Source organism: Erythrolamprus reginae, chromosome 2 (assembly GCF_031021105.1).
Source record: "Erythrolamprus reginae isolate rEryReg1 chromosome 2, rEryReg1.hap1, whole genome shotgun sequence".
Taxonomy (NCBI): Eukaryota; Metazoa; Chordata; class Lepidosauria; order Squamata; family Dipsadidae; genus Erythrolamprus; species Erythrolamprus reginae.
The window spans coordinates 109,981,220-110,004,183 of NC_091951.1; the positions used below are offsets into that span (position 1 = coordinate 109,981,220).

General features: G+C 39.9%; 2 protein-coding genes across 5 annotated transcripts in view; one reads left to right on the plus strand and one right to left on the minus strand.

The window, feature by feature from the left end:
• Positions 1-22,964, plus strand: part of MGAT4B (alpha-1,3-mannosyl-glycoprotein 4-beta-N-acetylglucosaminyltransferase B) — a 134,455-nt gene that overhangs the window by 96,300 nt on the left and 15,191 nt on the right. For 2 of the 4 annotated variants that reach the window (XM_070739099.1, XM_070739098.1), the window contains 4 exons: positions 3,559-3,673; positions 5,058-5,188; positions 12,814-12,921; positions 16,135-16,328. In XM_070739099.1, coding sequence (XP_070595200.1) covers positions 3,559-3,673; positions 5,058-5,188; positions 12,814-12,921; positions 16,135-16,328 — 548 coding nt within the window. Of the gene's footprint in view, positions 1-3,558; positions 3,674-5,057; positions 5,189-12,813; positions 12,922-16,134; positions 16,329-16,841; positions 18,536-22,964 lie in introns of those variants that run through there. The other 2 variants (XR_011558010.1, XM_070739100.1) reach the window with 2 other exon arrangements.
• The window catches only part of LTC4S (leukotriene C4 synthase), a 57,131-nt gene continuing 44,206 nt past the window's right edge, over positions 10,040-22,964 (minus strand). The window contains exons 5-6 of the transcript XR_011558011.1: positions 18,286-18,511; positions 10,040-10,525 (exon numbers count right to left, since the gene is read on the minus strand). The gene's annotated coding sequence lies outside the window, so the exon portion shown is untranslated. The remainder of the gene's footprint in view (positions 10,526-18,285; positions 18,512-22,964) is intronic.

A 22,964-nucleotide genomic window follows, 5' to 3' on the forward strand; every position in this document is an offset into this window, starting at 1 on the left:
TCCTTTGGAAACAGTGTCCACAGCCACTCATCTTTTCAGGATTAAGTTTGAGCCTATTGACTCCCATCCAGACCTTTACCTTGTCCAGGCCTTAGCACATCACATCCACTGCTTCACTGAACTGACATAGGGTGGAGATATATAGCTGGGTGTCACCCCGTGTGGTTGGATGATCTCACCCAGTGGTCTCATGTCGATGTTAAATAGTAGGAGAGAGAGTCCTGAGTCCTGAAGCAACCTGAAAACAAGGGGTCTAGGGTTGATCTCCTCTCCCACCAACACTGACTGTGATCAACCAAAGAGATAGGAGGAGAACTACCGTAATATGGTGCCTCCCAATCCCAGCTCCCTTAGTTGGCACAGAAGGATACCATTGTCAATGGTATTGAAAGCAGCTGAAAGGAATCTCACATAGAATCTCCTCTTCCTCTTTACATCAGGAGCACTGGGAAAAGGTCACTCTTGCACTGCTGCTAATAGCAGTGAAGAAGCTGGTTTTGATGGGGATCTTTTTATGGAGGAAATGAAAGTCTTTTTTGATAATCCTTCTCAGAGTAATTATGGAGTAGAATGACTTCAACTGTAGTTCCTTGATTGTTCCTCTGATCAGTATTGCTGCTTTCCTGCTGCTAATAGTGAGAAATTTTATTTTCTATATTCTACATCTGAACTAGAGCATAGGGAACCAATGAGATAGTGGACCCTTATTGTGTCACTAAGAACACTTTCAGCTTGCAGTTTAGTTATATGGTTTAAATAGTGCTATTAGTTCCTTCCAGCTGTAGGGATTCAGCTCCAGTGATCTCAGAGGCTAATGTCTTAGAAGAACTTGAACGATTAAAGATAAATAAGGCTATGGGTCCAGATGGCACCCACCCCAGAGTTCTTAAAGAACTCAGATCTGTGATTGTTACCCCACTGACTGATTTGTTTAACCAATCCCTTTTAACAGGAGATATTCCTGATGATTGGAGAATGCTTGGCTGCATAGCTAGAGGTATAGCTATGCAAGAAGAGGGAGATTGTGATCCCGCTTTATAGAGCACTGGTCAGACCATATTTGGATTACTTTGTTCAGTTCTGGAAACCTCACCTACAAAAAGATATTGACAAAATTGAACGGTTCCAAAAACAGGCTACAAGAATGGTGAAAGGTCTTAAGCATAAAACTTATCAGGAAAGACTTAATGAACTCAATCTTATAGTCTGAAGGACAGAAGGGAAAGGGGGACATGATCAAAACATTTAAATATGTTAAATGGTTAAATAAGGTTCAGGAGAGAAGTGTTTTTAATAGGAAAGTGAACACAAGGACAAGGGGACACAATCTGAGGTTAGTTGGGAGAAAGATCAGAAGCAACGTGAGAAAATATTATTTTACTGAAAGAGTAGTAGATGCTTGAAACAAACTTCCAGCAGATGTGGTTGGTAAATCCACAGTAACTGAATTTAAACATGCCTGGGATAAACATATATCCATCCTAAGATAAAATAGAGGAAATAGTATAAGGGCAGACTAGATGGACCATGAGTTTTTTTTCTGCCGTCAATCCTCTATGTTTCTATGTTTCTTTATTTTATTTGCCCATGGTAGATATTACTATAGGCCTGATAATTTTGATTTCAACTTTCTTGGGAACATCTGGCTTTCCTTGCCATTCTGGCTTCCATTGACCCTAAGAGATTTACTTTCTGTAATATAAGATTGGCTTTTTCTAACCTTTAAAAGACTATTGTAGAATGGCAGAATGAAATCATATATTTAGAAACCAAGCATATCAGAACGGATACTATGGGAAATAATTTAAGAAGTTTTTAAATACAATCAAGAAGTTTTAGCTATGTTGGTAGGTCCCGGTATATATAGCATATGTATTCAACATCACATATACCAGTGGTGGCGAACCTATGGCATGGGTGGCACAGGTGGCACGCGGAGCCATATCGTTTGGCATGTGAGCTGTTGCCCTAGTTCAGTTCCAATGTGCATGTGTGTGCTGGCCAGCTGATTTTTGGCTCACACAGAGGCTCTGGGAGGGCATTTTTGGCTTCCAGAGATCCTCCGGAGAGATGGGGGAGGGTATTTTCCCTTACCCCCTCCGGGGGTAAGGGAAGCAGTTTTTGTCCCTCCCTAGGCATTGGATTATGGGTGTGGGCACTTACACATGCATGATAGCACACATTCATACTCTTTTGGCATCCGAGGGAAAAAAGGTTCACCATCATTGACATATACACATCCAAATGAACAATTCTGATCACTTTTTAAAAAGCTAGAGTCTGGATTGTCTAGCACCCTGAGTTTCAGAAGAATGCTATATTTTCCACAATAGGATATGAAAATACTTATCTTCAGTAGCTCACATCCATAAAGCATATACTGATAAGGGTATAAATTGTAGTCTTCTCCATTCTGTCATATAGAGTCATGCTGTGGTAAGGTTTTCATTCAGTTTTAAAACACAGTAATGTTGACTATTATTAGCATTGAACCTACACAGGGCAAAAATATCCCTCTTTCTGATGGACAGCACTTGTTTACTAATGAGAAGACTAAAAGGATGTGCTTTTCCATCCAGGTGGCTTCCAGCATGTTATCAGAAATAGGAAATATGGAAACATACTATAATTATATTTTGAAGAGGCAAGCTTTTAAAAAGAATAAATAATGTTAAATTACTGAATGTAAAATATTTAGGAATCTTATTTTTTTGGATGCTATATTGCTTACTTTTCGTATTTTTATTTTTTATAAAATCTGTATAAAAGCAAAATCTAAGCTTAGCAAAAAAGAAAAAAAGAAACTTACATGTGAAGGAGTGACATATGAAAGGAATGACATATCAAAGGAGTGTCATGTTTTATTACAACTAGGATATGCTCAAGATATCAGTCTTCACCACAAAGGCATATGGACATTAATCATGACAGCTGTAACCATAAAGCCAGCATAAATAAACATAAAGAACAAAAAGGCTCAACCATTAGGAAGACAGCCAAAAAAACTGAGAGCAGGTACCTGGCAACCACAGAAGCGTGAAAGCACTCAAACAAAATAGCAAGGTATTAAATGGTATTAATACAATACAAAGCAGGCTCATAAAGCTGTGGTAATTTGATGTGCCACAGTATCATTGATAAAAAGAGATCAAAGTCAAGGCAAGCAAATAATCAGCCTTGCTCATCAGAAAGTGAATCTTGAATCAAGGCTAGGGCTCTCTCCCAATAATAGCCTGCTGATTGTGAAGTCAGTGTGCTGCTATTGATGCCAAAATATGCTTTCAGATAATAGTTTGTTTTATAAAAACTAATTTAATGGCTACAAAGTAAGTGTCTTGTCTGATCAAATCATATTGGGATTTTTCAACCCTGAGCTATTTCCCTTTATTCCTTGAAAATAAAAACAGTTGGAAATCCAGTGTTTTTGTCTCTAATAAGAGCCCAGGTATTGTATCTTTCCTGTTTCCACTTTTTAGACAGCTTTTCTTCAGTGGCATACATGTTCTCAGTTCAAGATCTGATCTCTTATGCAGCTGTACATTTCCCTTTCTTATGCAGCTAGAAGATGATATTGTGGCCAAGCCAAACTATCTCAGCACAATGAAGAACTTTGCTTTGCAGCAACCTTCTGAAGAATGGATGATCTTGGAGTTTTCCCAGCTTGGTTTCATTGGTAAACTCATTCCCCATGTCTAGCTGTAGCTTTGGGTGTTGTTTTGGGTTAATGCAAGACACTATATTGCTCCTCTAATACTGGAAATAATATTTATCCAGTCCTTGTTAAGGCAAGGAAAGACTATGAATGCTTTAAATTATGTGATTTTAGCGTAAAATTGAAATACAGAGTAGCATCCACTATACTGCTCCTTTTTCAGGACATACAGTAAGATCGGGTGGGTTCTGGATTCTCCGGCTAGTGATTCACTCAGGGATGTGCTATGCAGGTGTGCACACACGCACACTACTTTAAAAAGGCTTCTACGCATGTGCAGAAGCAAAAAACAAAATTGCACTGCCTGTGTGGCATGCCTGGATCGCTGCCGGCTCCAGCAACCCAGGCCACCAAATTACTCCTGATTCTTTAGAACTGGTTCAAACTGGGAGGAACCCACCTCTGCATAATACTAACCATCTCTAGTTTATCTTTGCTTTTATTGATGGATTTGTTAAATACTGTAGAAAAGGTTCCTTTGTGGGTTAAGTTAAAATCGGGAATGAACAAGAAGTTCTTATAAATACTTAATTATAGAGATTTTAACTTACTCTGGATCTTCAGCTTTTATGGATGAATCAAATTGGTACTCCCTATTCCCACTCTTTATAAGTTATGACATTGTTGTTCAACTGAACAAGGAAGTAATTTTGATCCTTATGTAACAATTTTATGAGCATAATTGCCCCCTTGTGAAAAGAAGCATTACTGTAGATACAGCTCAAAGGCCAATTATTTGGATTGATTTGGCCACCAATGCCTTGTCTAATCTTGATCAAAATTGAATTATGCCTCATACAAAAATGCCTACATTTGGGGGGAAATTGCATGTACAACCGTAAGTTAAAAAATGTGCAAAAATAACTTCTGGAAGACAGCATCATCGCATATAGAGTTGTTCTGATCATAAATGATTCTATTTTATGTACCAAACATTTTATACTACTGTAAAATTCTTATTGCCAGGAATTGCAAAACATTTTATACTACTGTAAAATCCTTATTGCCAGGAATTGCAGAACTTGACCTACTGTGAAGCAGGAAAAGAACTGACACATGTAATAAAACATAGGACTGTTTGTCCACCATTTCCTGACCAGAAAACCATTTGGCATGAGAATACTTTGCTACTCATTTCTGGTTAGAGCATTTTAGAAAGGTTTCAATGCTGAATCCTAATTCCCTTCACATGATCAAGTTAGATGCAGTATATATTGGTCTTTCAAGAATTCTTAACAGTAAAGAGGATTTTATCTTTTGTTGATCCAGAGTAAGTTTTATTAAATGTTCAGTTATGCTAGTTTTAAGATTACATTTCTTTTTTTTTATCCCAATATGCTTTCAGGAAAGATGTTCAAATCCTTGGATCTCAGTCTGATTGTGGAATTCATACTTATGTTCTACAAGGATAAACCCATCGATTGGCTTCTCGATCATATCCTCTGGGTAAAAGTTTGCAACCCAGAGAAAGATGCAGTAAGTTAGTCCTCTATTAAAAAGAATGGTTATTTCTTTTTTATGCAAAAATGTTTGTTTATAAATGTTGTTAAATTCAGCATGGTATTATGCAGTAAATATTTTTAAAATGTGCATTGAATATATTCCTTATTCCAGAATTTTATCTTTATTTTACAGAAATAAAAGAAGATTGACTCCATCCTTTGTTTTAGTTGAAAAGAGAATAATTCCAATGATAGGCCATTAATCGGTCCTAGAGATGTTGTCTTCTTGTGGGAAACTGCTTTGAGCAGTGATGGCAAACCTTATTTTCCTCGGGTGCCAAAAAAGTGTGGGTGGGTGCTATCGCGCATGCGCAAGTGCCCACAATCATAATTCAATGCCTGGGGAGGACGAAAACAGCTCCCCCCTCTCCCCAGAGGCCCTCTGAAGGCCAGAAATGGCCTGTTTTCCAACTTCTGATGGGCCCAGTAGGCTTGTGTTTCACCCTCCTCTGGCTCCAAAGCCTTTCCTGGAGCCAGGAGAGGGTAAGAATGCCCTCCCCCATCCCACGGAGGCTCTATGGAAGCCAAAAATGCCCTTCCAAAGCCTCTGTGCAAGCCCAAAATCAGCTGGCCAAGACACACATGCACATTGGAACTGAGTTATGGCAACGGTTCACGTGCCATAGGTTCGCCATCACTGGCTTAGAGTATTTTAAAAAATAGCCTTTCCTGTTGGTATAAAGAAAATAATCTAGCATAAAACTTTGTTATATTTGTTAAAGCTTTATTAGAATATCATGGATATTCTACTACAACCTTTGTTTTAATAAGAATTTCTAGAGCGCTACAAGATGTGATCACAGGAATCTTTAACGTATCAATTATTAAAAGGGAAAATAAATACGGCTCTGAGACAATAAAGACAGCAACTTGGGCTTTGCTTTATAAGTGAAAGAACCAACTCCTAGGACCTCAGCACCTTTATCTTATATCATTTATCCTATTACAATAGCAAATATATATTTTTCTTGGGATAAATGATATATTTGTTCTCCTTGGATAATTATATTCCATTTAAGGCAGTCTTCACCATAACTAGTCTTTTTCCTTTTCATGAATTGTCCATAAACTAGCTAAATTTTGTTGGGTGGACATCAGATTGAAAGAATATTAAATAGGATGAAGGCGGATGAGTGATCAAAAATTATATTACCTAACTATTACAGACTTTTAAAAGATGTTGCTAATTCTATAGGCTAATATACAAAAGCTGGATAATACATGTACAGTATAGTTTGGAAAGCAAGATTTGAATTAATCCTCATTCAGCATAGTCTATCTTGGTGACCTCATAGGCAAATTCAAAATCTTGAGGGGGATAGCTTAGGCTGATCACTAATATATAATTAGTTATATATAATATATAATTGGTTCTCTTAATGCTGTCTTTCAGTTCTTCAGGAGTTACAGATCACTTGTGCCCAGATTTAGTACCTGGCATTTCCTACAGAACAAAATGCATAAATTATTTTAATTTAGTCACACTTGGAATTGGATTAATTTTAAAATAAGATCCAAATTTGCTGGCTCAGCCGAGGCCGAGATGGTTCAGCATTCTGTATTACATAATAGGTTATTGCATCTGAGAGGCTCATAAGCCTGAGCTAGAGGGCAATAAATTTCCACTATACTTTCCTACCACCCATTATGCAAAGCATACTGCCTCTTTCTAAAATGAACCAGATTGTCCAATATTGCAAAGACTTCTGGTAGTAAATTCCATGATTTAAATATTTGCTACGTAGAAGTATCTGTTTCTTTTGATCCTGAATTTAATTTTGGTTATGGCTGTTCATAGGATAGCAGCAGGTGTCATTATGTAATTGCACCATTTGCACAACAACATAATGACACATGCAACAGCATTTTGAAGTCTTTGTGGACTGTTACAGATGGTTCTAAGGGATGATTTTGAGTATAATATAAAAGAGGGAGAAAATTCTGTCCATGTTATCTGTGTCACTTACAGCTTTATACCTTGGATGTCTCTTCCATTATCTGTCTTTGTTCCAGGCTGAAGAGCTCAGTTACTGTAATATTTCTTGTGGAAATATTATAAGGTGTGTGTGTGTGTGTGTGTGTGTGTGTGTGTGTGTGTGTGTAGCTTCAACCCAATAATCATTTTGGCTGCTCATTTTGTCCCTTTTCCCCCTTTCCTGTAATATCTTTCATACTTTTTAATCTCTTTTTTTCCTACAACATATTTTTTCACTAAATAACCTTTTCTTAATCTTTTAGGTGTAATGAGTGGAACTATAAACATGTATGATCTTGCTACCAATTTGTATGAGGATATTATATCGGCAGTTCTATTTTCAATTCTCTTCCTAATGACTAAAAGCTTTTGTTTTGCTAAGTGACAGAAATGAGATGTTGCTACATGTTTTTTCTCAGTTACAAAGCCCCGAATATAGCTAATATTTCAGTGTCATGATGTATCCAAGCTCACATATTTTTTTCCCTACCTGGTTATTTTCCAAGAACTTCCAAGAATGTATAAACATTGTCTATTAAAATATATAATCTAGTTCCAGCATGGATTTCTGTTTCTTCTTATGTTTATATGAGTAAATTCTCACACCAGCCTTTTGTGTTCAGATTTTTCTCTTGTAAATCCTGCTGTTAACATCAAATCAGTAATTTGTACGATTTATTTCCCTAATGGCAAATACGCCTGCCCTGAAGCTTTGTGATAAGTGCTTTGCCTTCTGTGGATCTCTGTGGTTCCTTTTGTATGAAAAATAACATTAGAGTTTACCAACCCTTGCTTGCTATCATTACTCCTTTCATTACTGCACAAGTAACAAGGATAGCGACAAAACACTAGGAGGAAAATGGATCTGCAGTTATGCAATGTCCCACTTATCCCCAAGTAAACAAAAGCTATTTGCTTACAATAGTCAGGAATGTTCTTATGAACAAAGTCTGATTCTTAATTTTCTAAAGTAATGAGAGTTAGATTAGGGGATTTATATGGAACCGAGCTGCAAGGAATGATTTTACAATCCCAAGTATTGCAGGTTGTACGGGCAAGGGAGGGCTGCATGTTTTCATCTTGTTCTTTTGAACCAAGATACTGTTAATACCCAATGCCCTAGAACTCTAGAATTGATAGATTTTAGTGGGTTAACAAGCTTATTCAAGAGGTAAATTCTGTCCATTTATATTGAATAGGGTTCCTTTTCTTCAAGCCTCAAAGTTTCATTTCTGAATGTGTGTCACTCTTTCTTGTAGCTAGCCATAAAGGTTTCATGTGATGGAATTACAATAAAACACGAACACCCTTTATGGATTCCTTAATCCAACCCAAGGCAATATCTTTAGTAGGCCAATTTAAAAAAAACAGTGTATGCGTGTTTAGTTCTCAAATATTATTCATTATGGCACATAGGAAGTGAAGGAAAGTAAAGAGCGAAAATGGTTGGTCAAGACTACATTTTCATGGAGTTGCCGTGAGACTGAACACAAAAATAGCCAGCAGTAATGTACATTGATTTTTGATTTGATCATTTCAGATTATTTCAGTGTTACTGGATGAAGAACCAATATTCTTCCCTTCCACCTCAAATATAAGAGTTGGTCTTCCACTTTTGGAAAATAATCCCAAGTCCAATCTATTGGGTTACAGTGTTCCCTCGATTTTCGTGGGGGTTACGTTCCAAGACCTCCCGCGAAAGTCGATTTTACGCGAAGTAGCGGTGCGGAAGTAAAAACACCATTTTTGGCTATGGACAGCCAAAAACTACCCCCATGCACCCTTTTTCAAGGCAGCGCAAGGAGCCGGGCTTGAAATTAGGGCAGGGAGCGACGAAAGTGCGGAGGCCGGCAAAGATTGCTTTGAATGTCGGCTGCCCCCGCCCCCCAGCGCCTCCGGCCCCCTCGCCGCTACCGCCCGCCTGCCCAATCCACCCCTCTCACCGGCTTTCTTTGGACATGGGTCCTCCTGCAGCAGCGCTGGCGGCTATGGCTTCTCATCCTCCTCATTCGGCCGGTAGCCGCTCTGAGCGCTTTGAGAATGCCTGCCTCGCCCCTCTCACAGTCCCTTAGCTGAGAGCACTTTCGTCCCAGCTATCAGCGAGGGGGCTGCAGGAGAGGTGGGGGCAGGCGTTCCCACAGAGAGGGAGAGGGAGAAAGAGAGAGAGAGCAAGAGGGGGGAGAGTGGAAGGTAGAGAGAGAGAAAAATGATAGAAAAAGGGAGAAAAAAGAGAAATGAGAAAATGATTGAAGCAGAGAATGACAGGAAAGAAAGAGAAAGAGAGAGAGAAGTGACTCTTGGTGATGACGTATGACGTCATCGGGTGAGAAAAACCGTGGTATAGAAAAAAAACCACGGAGTATTTTTTAATTAATATTTTTTGAAAAACCGTGGTATAGCGTTTCGCGAAGTTTGAACCCGCGAAAATCGAGGGATCACTGTATTTTAATGAAATGTTCAGGCCCTTGGTAGGTGAATTTAACTTAGCTTGTAATAGTTCTGGCACTATTCACCTATAAACCAACCCTAGACAGTTCATAGTAAAACCAATCAAATAAAAATATAATAAATAATTATGAAAAAATAAAACGAACAAATAACAACGACCAATGTTAGATCTGGCTAACCCAGCCAGCTACAATTCAGCAAGATCCAGAGGCATCCTAACCCAAGGCATGGGAGAATAGCCAGGTCTTTAAGGCTTTTCAGAATGCCACCCAAATAACTGAAGGAATGTCATTAAATGGGGCAGGTGCTGAGACAGAGAAGGCACACTTACAAGACCCTAATTGTTTATATGTATTTATTTATTACATTTGTATGCCGCCCCTCTCCAAAGACTCGGGCGGTTCACAACAACAATAAAACAATTCATGACATTGTTTATTTGAAAGGATCCAGAGCACTCCCAGCTGTTGAATTAGTCTGATTGACACCACAGGAGATTAGCTGTTCACCAAACAATCAGGCCATGAAGTTCTTTATAAGTCACAATCAGCATACCTGGAAGCAGACTGACAAAGCAATGCAGTTGGCAACAGAGATGTCACATGGGCACACCAAGTCATGCCCATCACTACCCCAAGCCACTTCATTCTGGACCATTTAAGGCTTCCCAGTAGTCTTCAAGGGCAGCCCTGTGTAGAGCATGTTATAATAGTTGAGCTATGAAGTCACAAGGACTTGAATGAAGGGCCTCCCAATCTAGAGAAAAGCACAATTGGTGCAACAGATGCAGCTGTGCAAAGCTTCATGGACACAGCTTCTACTTGCTCTTGAGGAGGAACCGTGAATCCAGAAAAATCCCAGATTGTGTATGATTGAATGTGATTCCATCTAAGGTTAAAAATGGAATATTTTATTTAATTAATTTATTTATTTGTCAGAACATGTACAAAATAATTGTATATTATAAACATAAACAAAAACATAAAACATAAACAAAAAGGTATATGTAAATTTGGACAATAGGGACGGTAGGCATGATGGTGCACTTATGCACGCCCCTTACAGACCTCTTAGGAATGGGGTGAGGTTGACTGTAGATAGTCTAAGGTTAAAGTTTTTGGGGTTTGAGGAAGAAACTACAGAGTCAGGTAGTGCATTCCATGCATTGATCACTGTTGCTGAAGTAATATTTCCTGCTGTTGAGTTTACATTGAGTTTGAATCTATTTTGTACACGTGTATTGTTGCGGTTGAAGCTGAAGTATTCATTGACTGGTAGGCCATACCTTATTCCATCAGACTTGAAATTTTGGGCTTAGAAAACCTAGAACTATGTCACCTTTGATCTGATCTAAATGTAGTTCATAAAATCATTTACCACAATGTCCTACCAGAGGAATGGAGGAGTGGAGGACTCTTCCTATGAAATATTTCTGGACTCTCTCAATTGTATTAATGTCCAATATGCTGTGGGCTTTCCAGACAGATGAGCTGTATTCAAGGTCTGGCAAATGTTTTGTATGCTCTGGTTAGCAGTTTAATATTGCCAGAGAAGAAGCTACGTTAGATTAACAACTCTTAGTGCCTTTTTGGCAATGTTGTTACAATGGGCTCTGGCACTTAGGTCATGAGATATGAGGACTCCAAAGTCCTTAACAGAATGAGGTTGTCTACAAGGTTGTGTCCGCCAAGTTTGTATTTTGTGTTCTGATTCTTTTTGCCAGTGTGTAAGACAGAGCATTTATTGGTTGAGATTTGAAGTTGCCAGTTATCAGAGCATTGTGATACATGGTCCAGGTCTTTTTGAAGGGTAGAAGTATTATCAGTGGTATTGAATAGTTTAACCTCATCAGCAAAGAGAATGCAGGTCATTTTTGTAAAGAATGGTGCAGGATTTGATAGGGCACTCCCTATTTTAAACATTTGTTGTCTGTTTGACAAGAACATAGTTATCCAATCATGAAGGGGACCAGAGATGTCATAGGGTTTCAGTTTTCTAAGTAATTTGTGGTGTACTATTGAATCAAAGGCTCAACAGGTTTCAATAGTCATTCAGGCTGGAAAATTTCTACAGCTTTATTCATATCATACTCAGGGAGTCTCAGGTTGGGAAAGTAGATCCTAATATATTGTCAATTTGACCTAAAAAAAGACAGATCTGATAGATTGATCTTGAGAAAAATTAGTGTTAACAGTGTAATTCTTCATATTTATAGATTAAACTTCTGCTAGAAAAAAGTTAATTGAAATTAACAGGGTAAGTCAATTACATTGTATATTTATGTATGCATCTCTTTGTCTCTCTGTGAATCTCTAATTAGGTAACTAAAAAGGAAAAGGTGTAGAAAAGTTTAATCAGTTATAAGAAAGTTTGAATCTTTTGAGTGGGACAAATGGAAAATATTTCAAACAATTATTTTCACAATAAGCAAGGGAGGAAATATAGTTAACCTTTTTAAACTGCTACTTAATAATCCCAAAAATTAATAACAGATTTTTGAGACACACTATGCCAGCTAAATGATTACAGATGTCGAATATTTTTCTGTTTCCGCTATCCATCTTCTGACAACCCTGACAATTTTTTCCTTGAAAATTAACAAAACATTCTTCTTTAATATCCATGTAAGAAATCAGAAATGAATCAACAACTTAAGAGCTTTATAGAAATCAATTTGAACTGATGCATTTTAACATTAAAATAATGTTCTAGTATTAAAATATCCTAATTTTATGGTAGTATTTAAGAAGGGATTTCTATGGAATTTTCATTTTTAACTGCAATTCAAGTTGGTCAGTTGACCTCAGTCCATACAGCTATTAAAAATGGCTATTAATTGAGAAGGCAGGTGAGAGGAAGAGTTAAAGTTTGTTTGGAACAACCACACCATCTCGATCCCAATGAAGATAGGCCTAATCATTTGAATTTAGCAAGGCATTTTCTAAGATGCTCATTTTTTTGGCAATATATTTGCGTTCATAACATTTCACCACACTTGGAGTGGAGGACGACAAACCAGTTTAGTACTGTCATAAATCCGTGGGCTCAGAATGTAAGATGGGGAGTGGAAAGACGAACCTAAGTGAAAGTAATAAACTGTTTTCCATTCTGTGCTTTGCTCTTCAGAACTGAAAGATTAAACATTTAGTTCCTGCTGTGTTTTTTTTCCTTCCCAGAAACATTGTGATAGACAGAAGGCAAACCTAAGAATCCGCTTCAAGCCTTCGCTGTTCCAACATGTAGGAACGCACTCCTCTCTCGCTGGTAAAATACAGAAGTTGAAAGTGAGTAGAGAACATCACGGTTATAGAAATGAGGGAGGGGAGAAGGGGATCTAGAAAACAGCAAGCGGCAGAAAAAATGTTTGTTGCTTTATGGTAACTATTGAATTATACAAGCAGTGTGCGTAGTCCTCATTTAATGATTGCCTCATGAAGCAGCCATTTTGAAATTACAGTAATATGAAAAAGAAACTTTCCAATCCATCCTCCTGCTTATGACTTTTCCAGATTGAAGGAAAATTGAATACAATTAGTTTCACTTAGCGACCATTTTGCTTAACAATCAAGTTGCAAATCCCAATTCCAACTACAGTGGTACTTCGACATACGAGTTTAATTCGTTCCAGACCCGAGCTCGTAAGTCGATCAACTCGCATCTCGAATGAATGCCTTTAGACTTTGTTTTTCGCGCCGAGATAACTGGAAGCAAGGAGATTCTTGCGCCACCTAGCGGAAGCTCGGCTCATATCCCGAATTTGAGCTCGAGTGTCGAACAGAAATTTTGCTCGTGTCGCGGCTTGTAACTTGGAATACTCGCATGTAGAGCAGCTCGTATCTAGAGGTACCACTGTAAATGAGATTGTTAAGTGAGAACTGCCTTAAAAGTTCTTGCTTTTATTCCCTGCATTGCTGAAAGTGGCTCAGGTGGAGTAAAAGAAGACGGAAGATTGCATGAAGATAACCAAAGTCTGCCTGAACCAGTTGAGCTTCACATTAGCAGACTTGCAGGTTTTTTTCCTCTGAGCTTAAATTTCATCAAATCTGTATTCTAGCAAGGAATCTTGTAATGCTATACATCTTGGATGTTGAGGTATGGAGCCAATTTCAAGATGGATGGGGGGAGAAAAATGTTTTGAAAGTAAAAATAACTTCTGGGAAGACAGGAAAATTCTGATGTAGTTCAGTTGCCCTGCAGTCACACATAGGTGACGACTTTCGGTGGCCATATATAGCTGTGTTTAATAATAAATAAAATTTACTTGTAAACCTATATTATGCAATACGTATATCCCTGCGCACACACAATTTAGATGTACCTTAACAGGTTTGTGTATAAAATGCATTGTGTTTTGAATGTGTGAAACAGTTTTGGAAAAACAGGTGCTGCCTGATACAGATCTATTCCCTGGGGAGTAAAGGCCACCACCTGTGCTATTTTGTAAAAAGAAAATAAATGCTTCAATGATAGAATGTGTAGCAAATTGTAAATGGTTCAGAAAGAAAAAAAGAGGCATCAGGTAAAGAGGCAAGGGAATTGGAGCTTATCCACTTTGATGAAAAGAGAGAGAGAGGCTAAGATAAATTAATTAGCTATGTATTTTGCCATTTGTCAAAGCCTTAACACCACAGTATAAAGTCTGTAAGTAAAGCTGGAGAGGGTGTGTAGGTTTCTAATATACAAATAGTCTTCAAGTTACAACTGGTTATTTAATGACCATTTGAAGTTTCAGAAGACTTCAAAAAGCTACTTAAGACCTATCTTTTCAGTTAGAGTTGCTATCTCTGATATACTTCACGCATTTCTACACTTACATGATTGTGTTTGGGGAGCTGGAAACCAGCTGGTATTTATGATCTCTTGCAGTGATCTATAATAATGTGACTGTGCTGGTTTCTGGCAAAAAAAATCCAAACCACCATTTGAGAGATTGAATTAGCTAATAGGCCACTATTGATTGGTTGATTGATTGATTGATTGATTGATTGATTGATTGATTGGACTTATATGTTGCCCCTCTCTGTGGACTCGGGGCGGCTCACATTTCGATAAAAAGATACAATATAAAACATTTCTAAGCCAATTAATAGAATAATTAGTTTAAAAATTATCTTAAAACTAGTGATTTAAAAACGAACAATCACATACATACTGTCACATTCAAAATGTTTACTGGGCAGAGGCTGAGGTCTAGGTGCGTTTTCAAGTTCTTATGAAAGGCAAAGGGGGGGGGCAATGATTTGCATCATGACAGATGTAAAATTGATCCCATGGTGCCTCAACTTATAACTGCAATGACTGACAACTGACGTTCTAGACTCCATTGTGGTCATAAGTTGAAAACTCCCCGTATTGGGCTTATACCTAAATTTTGGAAGTTCTGTGAGTGCTGCTTCTTTTTATGTTGTATAATGATTTAATTAATGAAGGGAGATGTGTGTGTGTGAGGTTTTTTTGCCAAATCACCCTGGTATATGAAAGTCTCCCTTCCTTTTCATTATTAGGAAAAATACATTACATAGAAACATAGAAGATTGACGGCAGAAAAAGACCTCATGGTCCATCTAGTCTGCCCTTATACTATTTCCTGTATTTTATCTTTGGATGGATGGATGGATGATGTATATATGTGTATACACACACACACACACACACACACACACACACACACGTATATCTTTACAAATATATACATACTTCCCAATAATTTAGTTCACATAATAAGAATTTTAAAAAATATAACAGTAAACATACACTGAAATTTCCCCCTTCTCCTTTACTAGGGGTAGCTCAGTGCCTGTGAGTAAAGGAACTGTTCAGCATTCTTTCATTGGTTAATGTTTAGGATTTCTACAGACTAGGGGTGAAATCCAGCAGGTTCTTACAGGTTCTGGAGTAGAAATTTTGAGTAGTTTGGAGAACCGGCAAATACCACCTCTGGCTGGCCCCAGAGTAGGGAGGGAATGGGGATTTTGCAGTATCCTTCCCCTGCCATGCCCACCAAACCATGCCCATAGAACCAGTAGTAAAAAAAAATTAGATTTCACCACTGCTACAGACTCAATTCCATGTTATATCAAAAGCATTTTAAGCTGCCTTGTTAGTGTCTTTTTTTCAAGATTTTGACAATGATAGCTTAAAGGGGGGGGGACGCCCTCATGAGACTGAAGTTGGCAGAAATTCACCCTTTGTGCAGGGATCTGTGTCAGTAGAGATATGTAAAGAGAAAGAAATGAATTGGTGATGGATTGGCCATGCAGAGCAAAGGGGGAGGAAAACTAAAATACAAAGTAAAGGCATTGTACCTGACTAACAGGCTGGACAATGGTTTTGTCAAAAGAATCGATGAACATACAGTATAAAGTCATAAAGATTTGGAAGGGGTAAAATGTTAAATCTGTCCCTTAAAATCCTTTCAGGGCATTTTCCACCGATGTGTAATATAAAAGATGTATGTTTCTCAAGGAAATCATCTCCACTTTCCTTTTTATCTTGAGGACAAAGATTTTGGAAAGCAGTCTCTTCGGAAAGAGCATGTGAACCCTCCTGCAGAAGTGAGCACAAGCCTGAAGACTTACCAGCACTTCTCCTTGGAGAAGGCCTACCTGAGGGAAGACTTTTTCTGGGCATTTACCCCCACGGCGGGTGACTTTATACGCTTTCGCTTCTTTAAGCCTCTCCGTATTGAACGGTAAGCCTCAACAGCTTTGGGAAGCAAGAAATGGGAAAGTTTAGCTTGGGGTTGAAAGTCCCTTGTTCTGGTGAAAGAGAATTCAACTGAAAAGCAGATTGCATGTCATTCTGTTTCTTCCCAGCATGCTCCAGTGGTTGCCATTTTGTTTTGGGTCTTTCTGCACTATTTGAAAGACAATCTTAAGGTATATGATAGAATCATTGGCCTGCTCAAAGTTACTATAGAATCTCTACATCTGGCTTAGCCAATATTTTTAATTGAATTATAAAGTATTATAAAATATAAAGTAAATAAAAAAGGAGTGGGGGGGGGAGGAGAAGTGTGGAAAGATAAGAAAAAGAAAAGAAGAAGAAGCATTGACTTCTGACTCCTGTATTACGGTAAAATAAGGCATTAGCATCAAATCACAAGTTTTTGCTTTTTGATAATAAGAACAAGCTATTTCTATAAAGGTCTATCAGTCTAATTGGTAAAATCCAAAGTCAAAATTTCATTCTTTTTCACATCAAGCGCGAAGATCAGAAGCGGTCTCCATATGGAAACAAAAGAACTTATGCTTGTAAAGTACTTATGCTTGGGGCACACGCACGAGAGAGGAAGAGATGGCGGCCTTAATGGACGAGGCGATAGACAGATACGCTTATCCCTCATACAACCCTTATGCCTACCGCTACCAGGCTCACAAGAGCAAAGGAGGGCAGGGTGCCTGGAGGCACCAGCACTACCACTGCAGTAGCAGCAGCAACACCAGTGGTTACTACTCCGTCTACAGCAAAGCAGTGGTGGCGGCCGCATACTTCGACAACTACCAGCAGGCGCAGTTGAAGGCCATACTCTCACAGGTCAATCCCAACCTGACGCTATGGTTGCACAAGGCCAACACCAAGGAGGTGGCCGTGCAGGTCAACCTGCGCCAGGATGCCTCAGTGCAGTGCTCGCTCGGGCCGTGCCCGCTCTTTTTTTGCGCCCAGGCCTGTGTGGGTGTCAGCATTGTCGAACAGGAACAAGGCTGCCCGGTGAGCGGCGCACCGCATGTGGTTACCACAGACCATCGCCATCTACTTGCCCATGGCCTCCCAATGCCTCACCACCTTCTTGGAAGAAACCAAGGCCTGGGAGCCATCAACGGCCACAGTTGGGCAGGCCCCGGGCCCTGAGGGGGACGCCAGTGTCGCTACCACCACCGTCACCTGGCGCAAAATATAGGAGAGCAGCACCCAATTCCGCGAGTGGAAAAAGTTGGCCTCAGTCCCCCCCGATGGGGTGGGAGGTTCGCCATCAAAGAAGCCCCAAGCCGGCAGTGCACCTGAGGAGAAAAGGGAGGAGAAAGAAGAGGAAAAGTGGAAAGGTGAAGGCAGGAAGGCCGTCGCTACCACCACCGCCACCTGGCGCAAAACATAAGAGAGCAGCACCCAATTCCGGGAGTGGAAAAAATTGGCCTCGGTCCCCCCCGATGGGGCAGGAGGTTCGCCGTCAAAGAAGCCCCAAGCCGGCAGTGCACCTGAGGAGAAAAGGGAGGAGAAAGTAGAGGGAAAGTGGAAAGGTGAAGGCAGGAAGGCCGTCGTGCTGCAACCATCTTGGGAGGAAGCCAGGATGAACAAGGCCCGCGTGCACTTCCAGTTCCTAGAGTAGAAGTACAGCCGTTACCAATGCAAAGATTGCAATATTCAATGGGAGAGTGCCTATGTCTGGTTTACTTTAGGCAGTTCTGCCGAACTTGCCAGAAGTCTTACAACCCCTACTGGGTGGAGAATATTACCTGCCAAAGCTGCAAGCAAACCAGATGTTCCTGCCTGGTAAAACTATGCCATGTGGATCCTAAGAGACCTCATCGCCAGGACCTTTGTGGAAGATGCAAAGGCAAACGTCTTTCTTGCGATAGCATCTTTATTTTCAAATATATCATTTAAGGAAAGGGCCTAGAGAAGAGCCCTCACTGTCAAATTGTACCTACCAGCGGCTGCCAGGAGTTGAGAAAGCCTGGCGATGGAGATGTAAATCAGGATGGAACCAAACTTCTGCCTCTTTTGTTATAATTGCATTAAGGATCAGGGGAATCTGCTCGGTGTCTTCTGACAAATGCAATTCTATTTTGACGGCAGAAGCGGTGAAAGCAAGCTCAGTCTTTGTTCTTGTTACGTGGGAAGGAAATCATCGTCTTAATTTCTTCATAGGGGAAGCTGCTCTAGACAGAGGAATGCACTGTGAGTCAACCTTGGGCAAAATATGCAACTGTTATGGTAAATGTTTCATAGTGACAATTGCCAGGGTAGGCAAGCAAACCCTAGGGAAAAAAATTTAGTTGTGATAGCACACTGTTTGAAAGAACTCGAGGAGGGTGGAAAAAGCAAGCACAAATTACCAAAATTCAGAAGTTGTACCGCAGCACTGTGTTGTCTTGCTGCTGAGTAAAATGACATAATTGTTTGGGTGCCAGGTTCATAGGCATTATTATGGATATGGATAGAAGGGAGCAGGTTCTCGGGAGCACACCTACGAAAGGAATTATTTTGTTGGTCAGTACTAAAGCATTTCATAAACAATGCATTGCCTGAAGTTTAGAAACAACTAAGATTTCCTTTGGTCAGAGTCAATATGGTAATTTCATCATTTTTTTGAGCATAGATCTCTAATAAAGTAACCATGATTATTTTTTTTAAAGTACTTATGCTCTTTTCTTTAATCAAAGTTCAACTTTGCCATTTCAGCAACTCCATCAACTTCTGCAACATTCGTAGGAATTGAAATGTCCCTCCATTTTTGTGCATACAATAGTCTTGTTGCAGTCAACATACAGTATATAATAACAGATCTACATCTGGCTTGTTGGTAGTGCCCATATCACTTTGGCTTTCCATCCTCCAAGCTTGGTGTATTTTTTTTCTTTTATATGAAAGCCGTCATTGCTTCTTGAAACAAGGGAGCCTTGATAAGGGTCTTTTTATCTTGCATATATTTTCTCACAATTAGATTATACCTGAGTTATTTTCCACATACTGATACTGCTAAAAATGTATAGAGGAGCAGTTAGTATACTCTTAGACTCCCAAGTCATGGTGGAATGCTGTTTCTACAGCCTCTAACACAACCTTTGGAGTTTGTGAAAGTTACAGTCCAACCCAACACATCTGGAGATTCCTCTGATGGATAAAGCTGCCCTAGTGCTTTTGGGAGATACAATAATAAGATATAATGAGATATACTCGCTTAGCATTTGATAAGTCTGGCTCTTGAAATCCAAAAATAACTGTATGTGAAAAGTTCTACAATCTTAACCCAACAGGATCAGAAGCCTCTGGGCAGACAACCTCCCCGCAATAGGAGGGAAGGTTTCAAGATGTTGCAAGAAATGTTTTTATTCTATGCTTCTCCCCAAAATGCATACAAAATATAAGCATATACTATTTTCAAAGAATATATAATTGTTTTTGGCACAGCTATAACACCATAAAGCCTTTTTTGTCCTTCACTTTGTTGAAGGACTTCATGGATGCTTTTTCCTTTCCTGTGTGGCTAATTCAACATTAAATTTATTTTCAATTCTTCAGTCTGAATTTTGGCAAGTACTCATAACAGATGGGGCCTTAGTGGCATCTATGCTGAGCTGTACCATCCCTAGAGAAACTTGTCTATACTATAGCTACAATTGTGGCTTCAGAAAGCAAATAATGTTTATTTATTTATATTTCCCAAAGACTCGTAGCATTGCACAATTAAAATCAGGACACATAACAATACCTCAAAAATGAACATAGTAAATCAACCAATAACATTAAATATTAATAAAAACATTACAGCAATTATGAATAGTATCCAAAGACTCAGTGCCAACCCTCAAATGTTCTTCTAAATAGTTCTGCTTTCAAAGTCTGCTGAAGCTAGAAGCAAAGGGACTATCCAAATCTCAAGGGAGAATCTCTCTTTTAAAGGGTGATCTCACAGAAAAGGACAGATTTCTCACTGAATCTTCCATGAGCAAGAACTTATAGGTCTCATAGGACAAGCACACTGGATGGTTAGGAGCTCTTTGAAGTAAATCGTCAAGCAGGTATTTGAATACCAAGCAATGTAGGCTTTGTAGATCAACACCAGCAGTTTGAATGGTATCCAGAAGGCTATTCACAAGGAATGCAGTGCCTGCAACACAGATGTTATGAGTAAAACATGGGCTGGTGTTTTGTACCAATGGTGATTATTAACTAATCTCTAGAGACTTCCACATGTAGTGTGCACTGTACTAATCTTTCCAGGAGAGGGCAATGGCTTGAGTCACCGTCTTCAGGAAGAGTACATCAGCTAAAGCTGGGCAAAGATTCCACCAGCCTATCCAAAAGCAGCTGTAATTCTACGAGAACCCCCAAATCATGTACCTGCTTCTTCAGAGTGAATGCTACCTGAACCAGAGTTATCACTGGAGTAAAATGCAGGTGATATCTGGGATTCGACTTCAACTTGTTTCTCCCCATCCAAAGAAAAAGAGAAAGATGAGTTGTGCAACACACTTGCATTGAAGTAATTAATGGGAAATCTGGAAACTGTATAGTGGTTGTATTACATAGCCAGTTGAAGGAAGAGGTTTTTATATGATGGGGTGCATTAGTTCTTCCTTCAAAGAAGATGGGACCATCGCCTCCCAGGCTGTGCCGCAAGACAGTACTTCTATAATCACCATAGAGCCTGCAGAATAACAACTTAAATGACAACTTAAACCTTACTTCCAAAATGTTGCTCGAAAGTACAAGGGCGAGTACAAGTGCATTAGAGTGCCTTCCGTCCCCTGTCCTATTGCTCTCCTATATCTCCTATACCTTTCTTCTATTCCTATATCTCTTCTTCTATTCTTTCATTGATATGTTCTATTACTATATCTTCTTTTCTATTATTTCTTAGATATATTTTACTATGAGTATCTCCTCTATAACCTTCATCATGTATTTTACTATGTGTATATAGATATATACCCACTAAAACCCTCAACAAAATAAATCAATAATAATAATAATAAAAATAAATATTCACTGAAGCGTATGCATAGACATTGTTTTATTTGGGGGTGGGGATGACAAAAAGGACTAAATCATTCTAAACGAGGCTTCGGGGCCATAGACAACCAACTCAGTAAAGGTAGAGAATTAGAAACATCCACCACCCTTATCACTAGGATCCATTCCAGGGGTAGGTTTCTCCCAGTTCAGACCAGTTCTCTCAAACCGGTAGTGACCCGCTGGTGATGTCATGATGATGTCACCAAACCAGATCGGTCCCTCCCGTGCCACATGGGCACTGCCATCATTTTTTTTAAATGATTTTTAATTTTTTTTAAAAAAATTCCCCCCTTTTGAGCATGCGCAAAAACCGAATTCCAGCACTGTGCATGCAGTAACCATCTTTTTTGGGACTTTAAAAAAGAATTCATTACTGCACATGTGTATGCCCATGAGGTGCACCCATGTGGCACAGGAGGGAGGGAATGAACCAACAATGAGTTAAGTTGGAACCTACTCCTGATTTGGGCTGGAAAACACCCCCACTCCCCCCTTTAGCCAGTGGAGTTGTCCTTCTGCTTTCCCCAGTTGCTTCCCTGATTCCTGCACTACAAAAAACACATGGAAAGTCAGAAGGATTGGCCCTTTTTGCAGGAGGCTCTCCTAACAGGAAAGGAAGGGAAGGGACTGGCAAGGAGAAATACACCGAATCAGTATGAGAAAACCTCCCAGTTTTGTAGCAACACTGCTGAATTTCAAACGAGAACCAACAGTTCTTCCCCACGTGAGTTATTTGTGCCTGTGCAAAGCAAAACTTTACTGAAGGAGGGAAAAAGGAACAGGGGGAATCAGGGAAGCAACCAGGCAAAGCACAAGGGCAACTCCAGTGGATAAAGGAATGGGATAGATGGGAGGTTTTTTTCCAGCCCAAATGATTCAGGGTAACATTTATTCTCAGCAGAGCCACGGTGGGCAGGCAGACAGGCAGCAGCACAAAGTTAGTTTATTTATTTAGCTATGCTGGCAGGGGAATTCTGGGAGTTGAAGTCCACAAGTCTTAAAGTTGCCATGGTTGGAGACCCCTGTTCTAGAAGTTTTCTATGGTAGTTTGTGCTAAGAGTAGCTCCCTACGTATGTGTGTGTGTATCTATGTGGGTACTAGGTTGTATTTCTCTTCACTCCCAAGATGGCCTGAGGCATTCTCCACCCAACGCCCTGCCAGAACATACAGCCACCTCTCATCCGCCCCGCTCCCTCGCACCTAGGGGCAGAAGGGAGAAGCCGCAGGTTCAGCTGCAGGAGAGCAGCTCCAGAAAAGTCTGCATCTCCTGAAGCCAGCACCATTGGAGCTGCGACAGGCTACAAGCCGGCACAATGGCTGTATGTTCAGGCAGAGTGAAAATGGCCCCGCCCCCATTCCACTGCGCCAGCAAAGAAGCCTGGAGGTTCCAGCCTATCTGCCCCACGAGCATGAAGGAGAACGTTGGACAGCAGCAGGTTGCGTGGAGGAGGAGCAGCAGAGGACCCCTGCCCTCCCCTCACCTGCCCTCTGTGCCCAGAGACAAACCCCCGCCTGCCCTGAACGCCTTGCTGCTCCCTCACTAACGCCCAAGCTCCGCTCAACTGTGCTGGTTTGCTGGCATTTAAG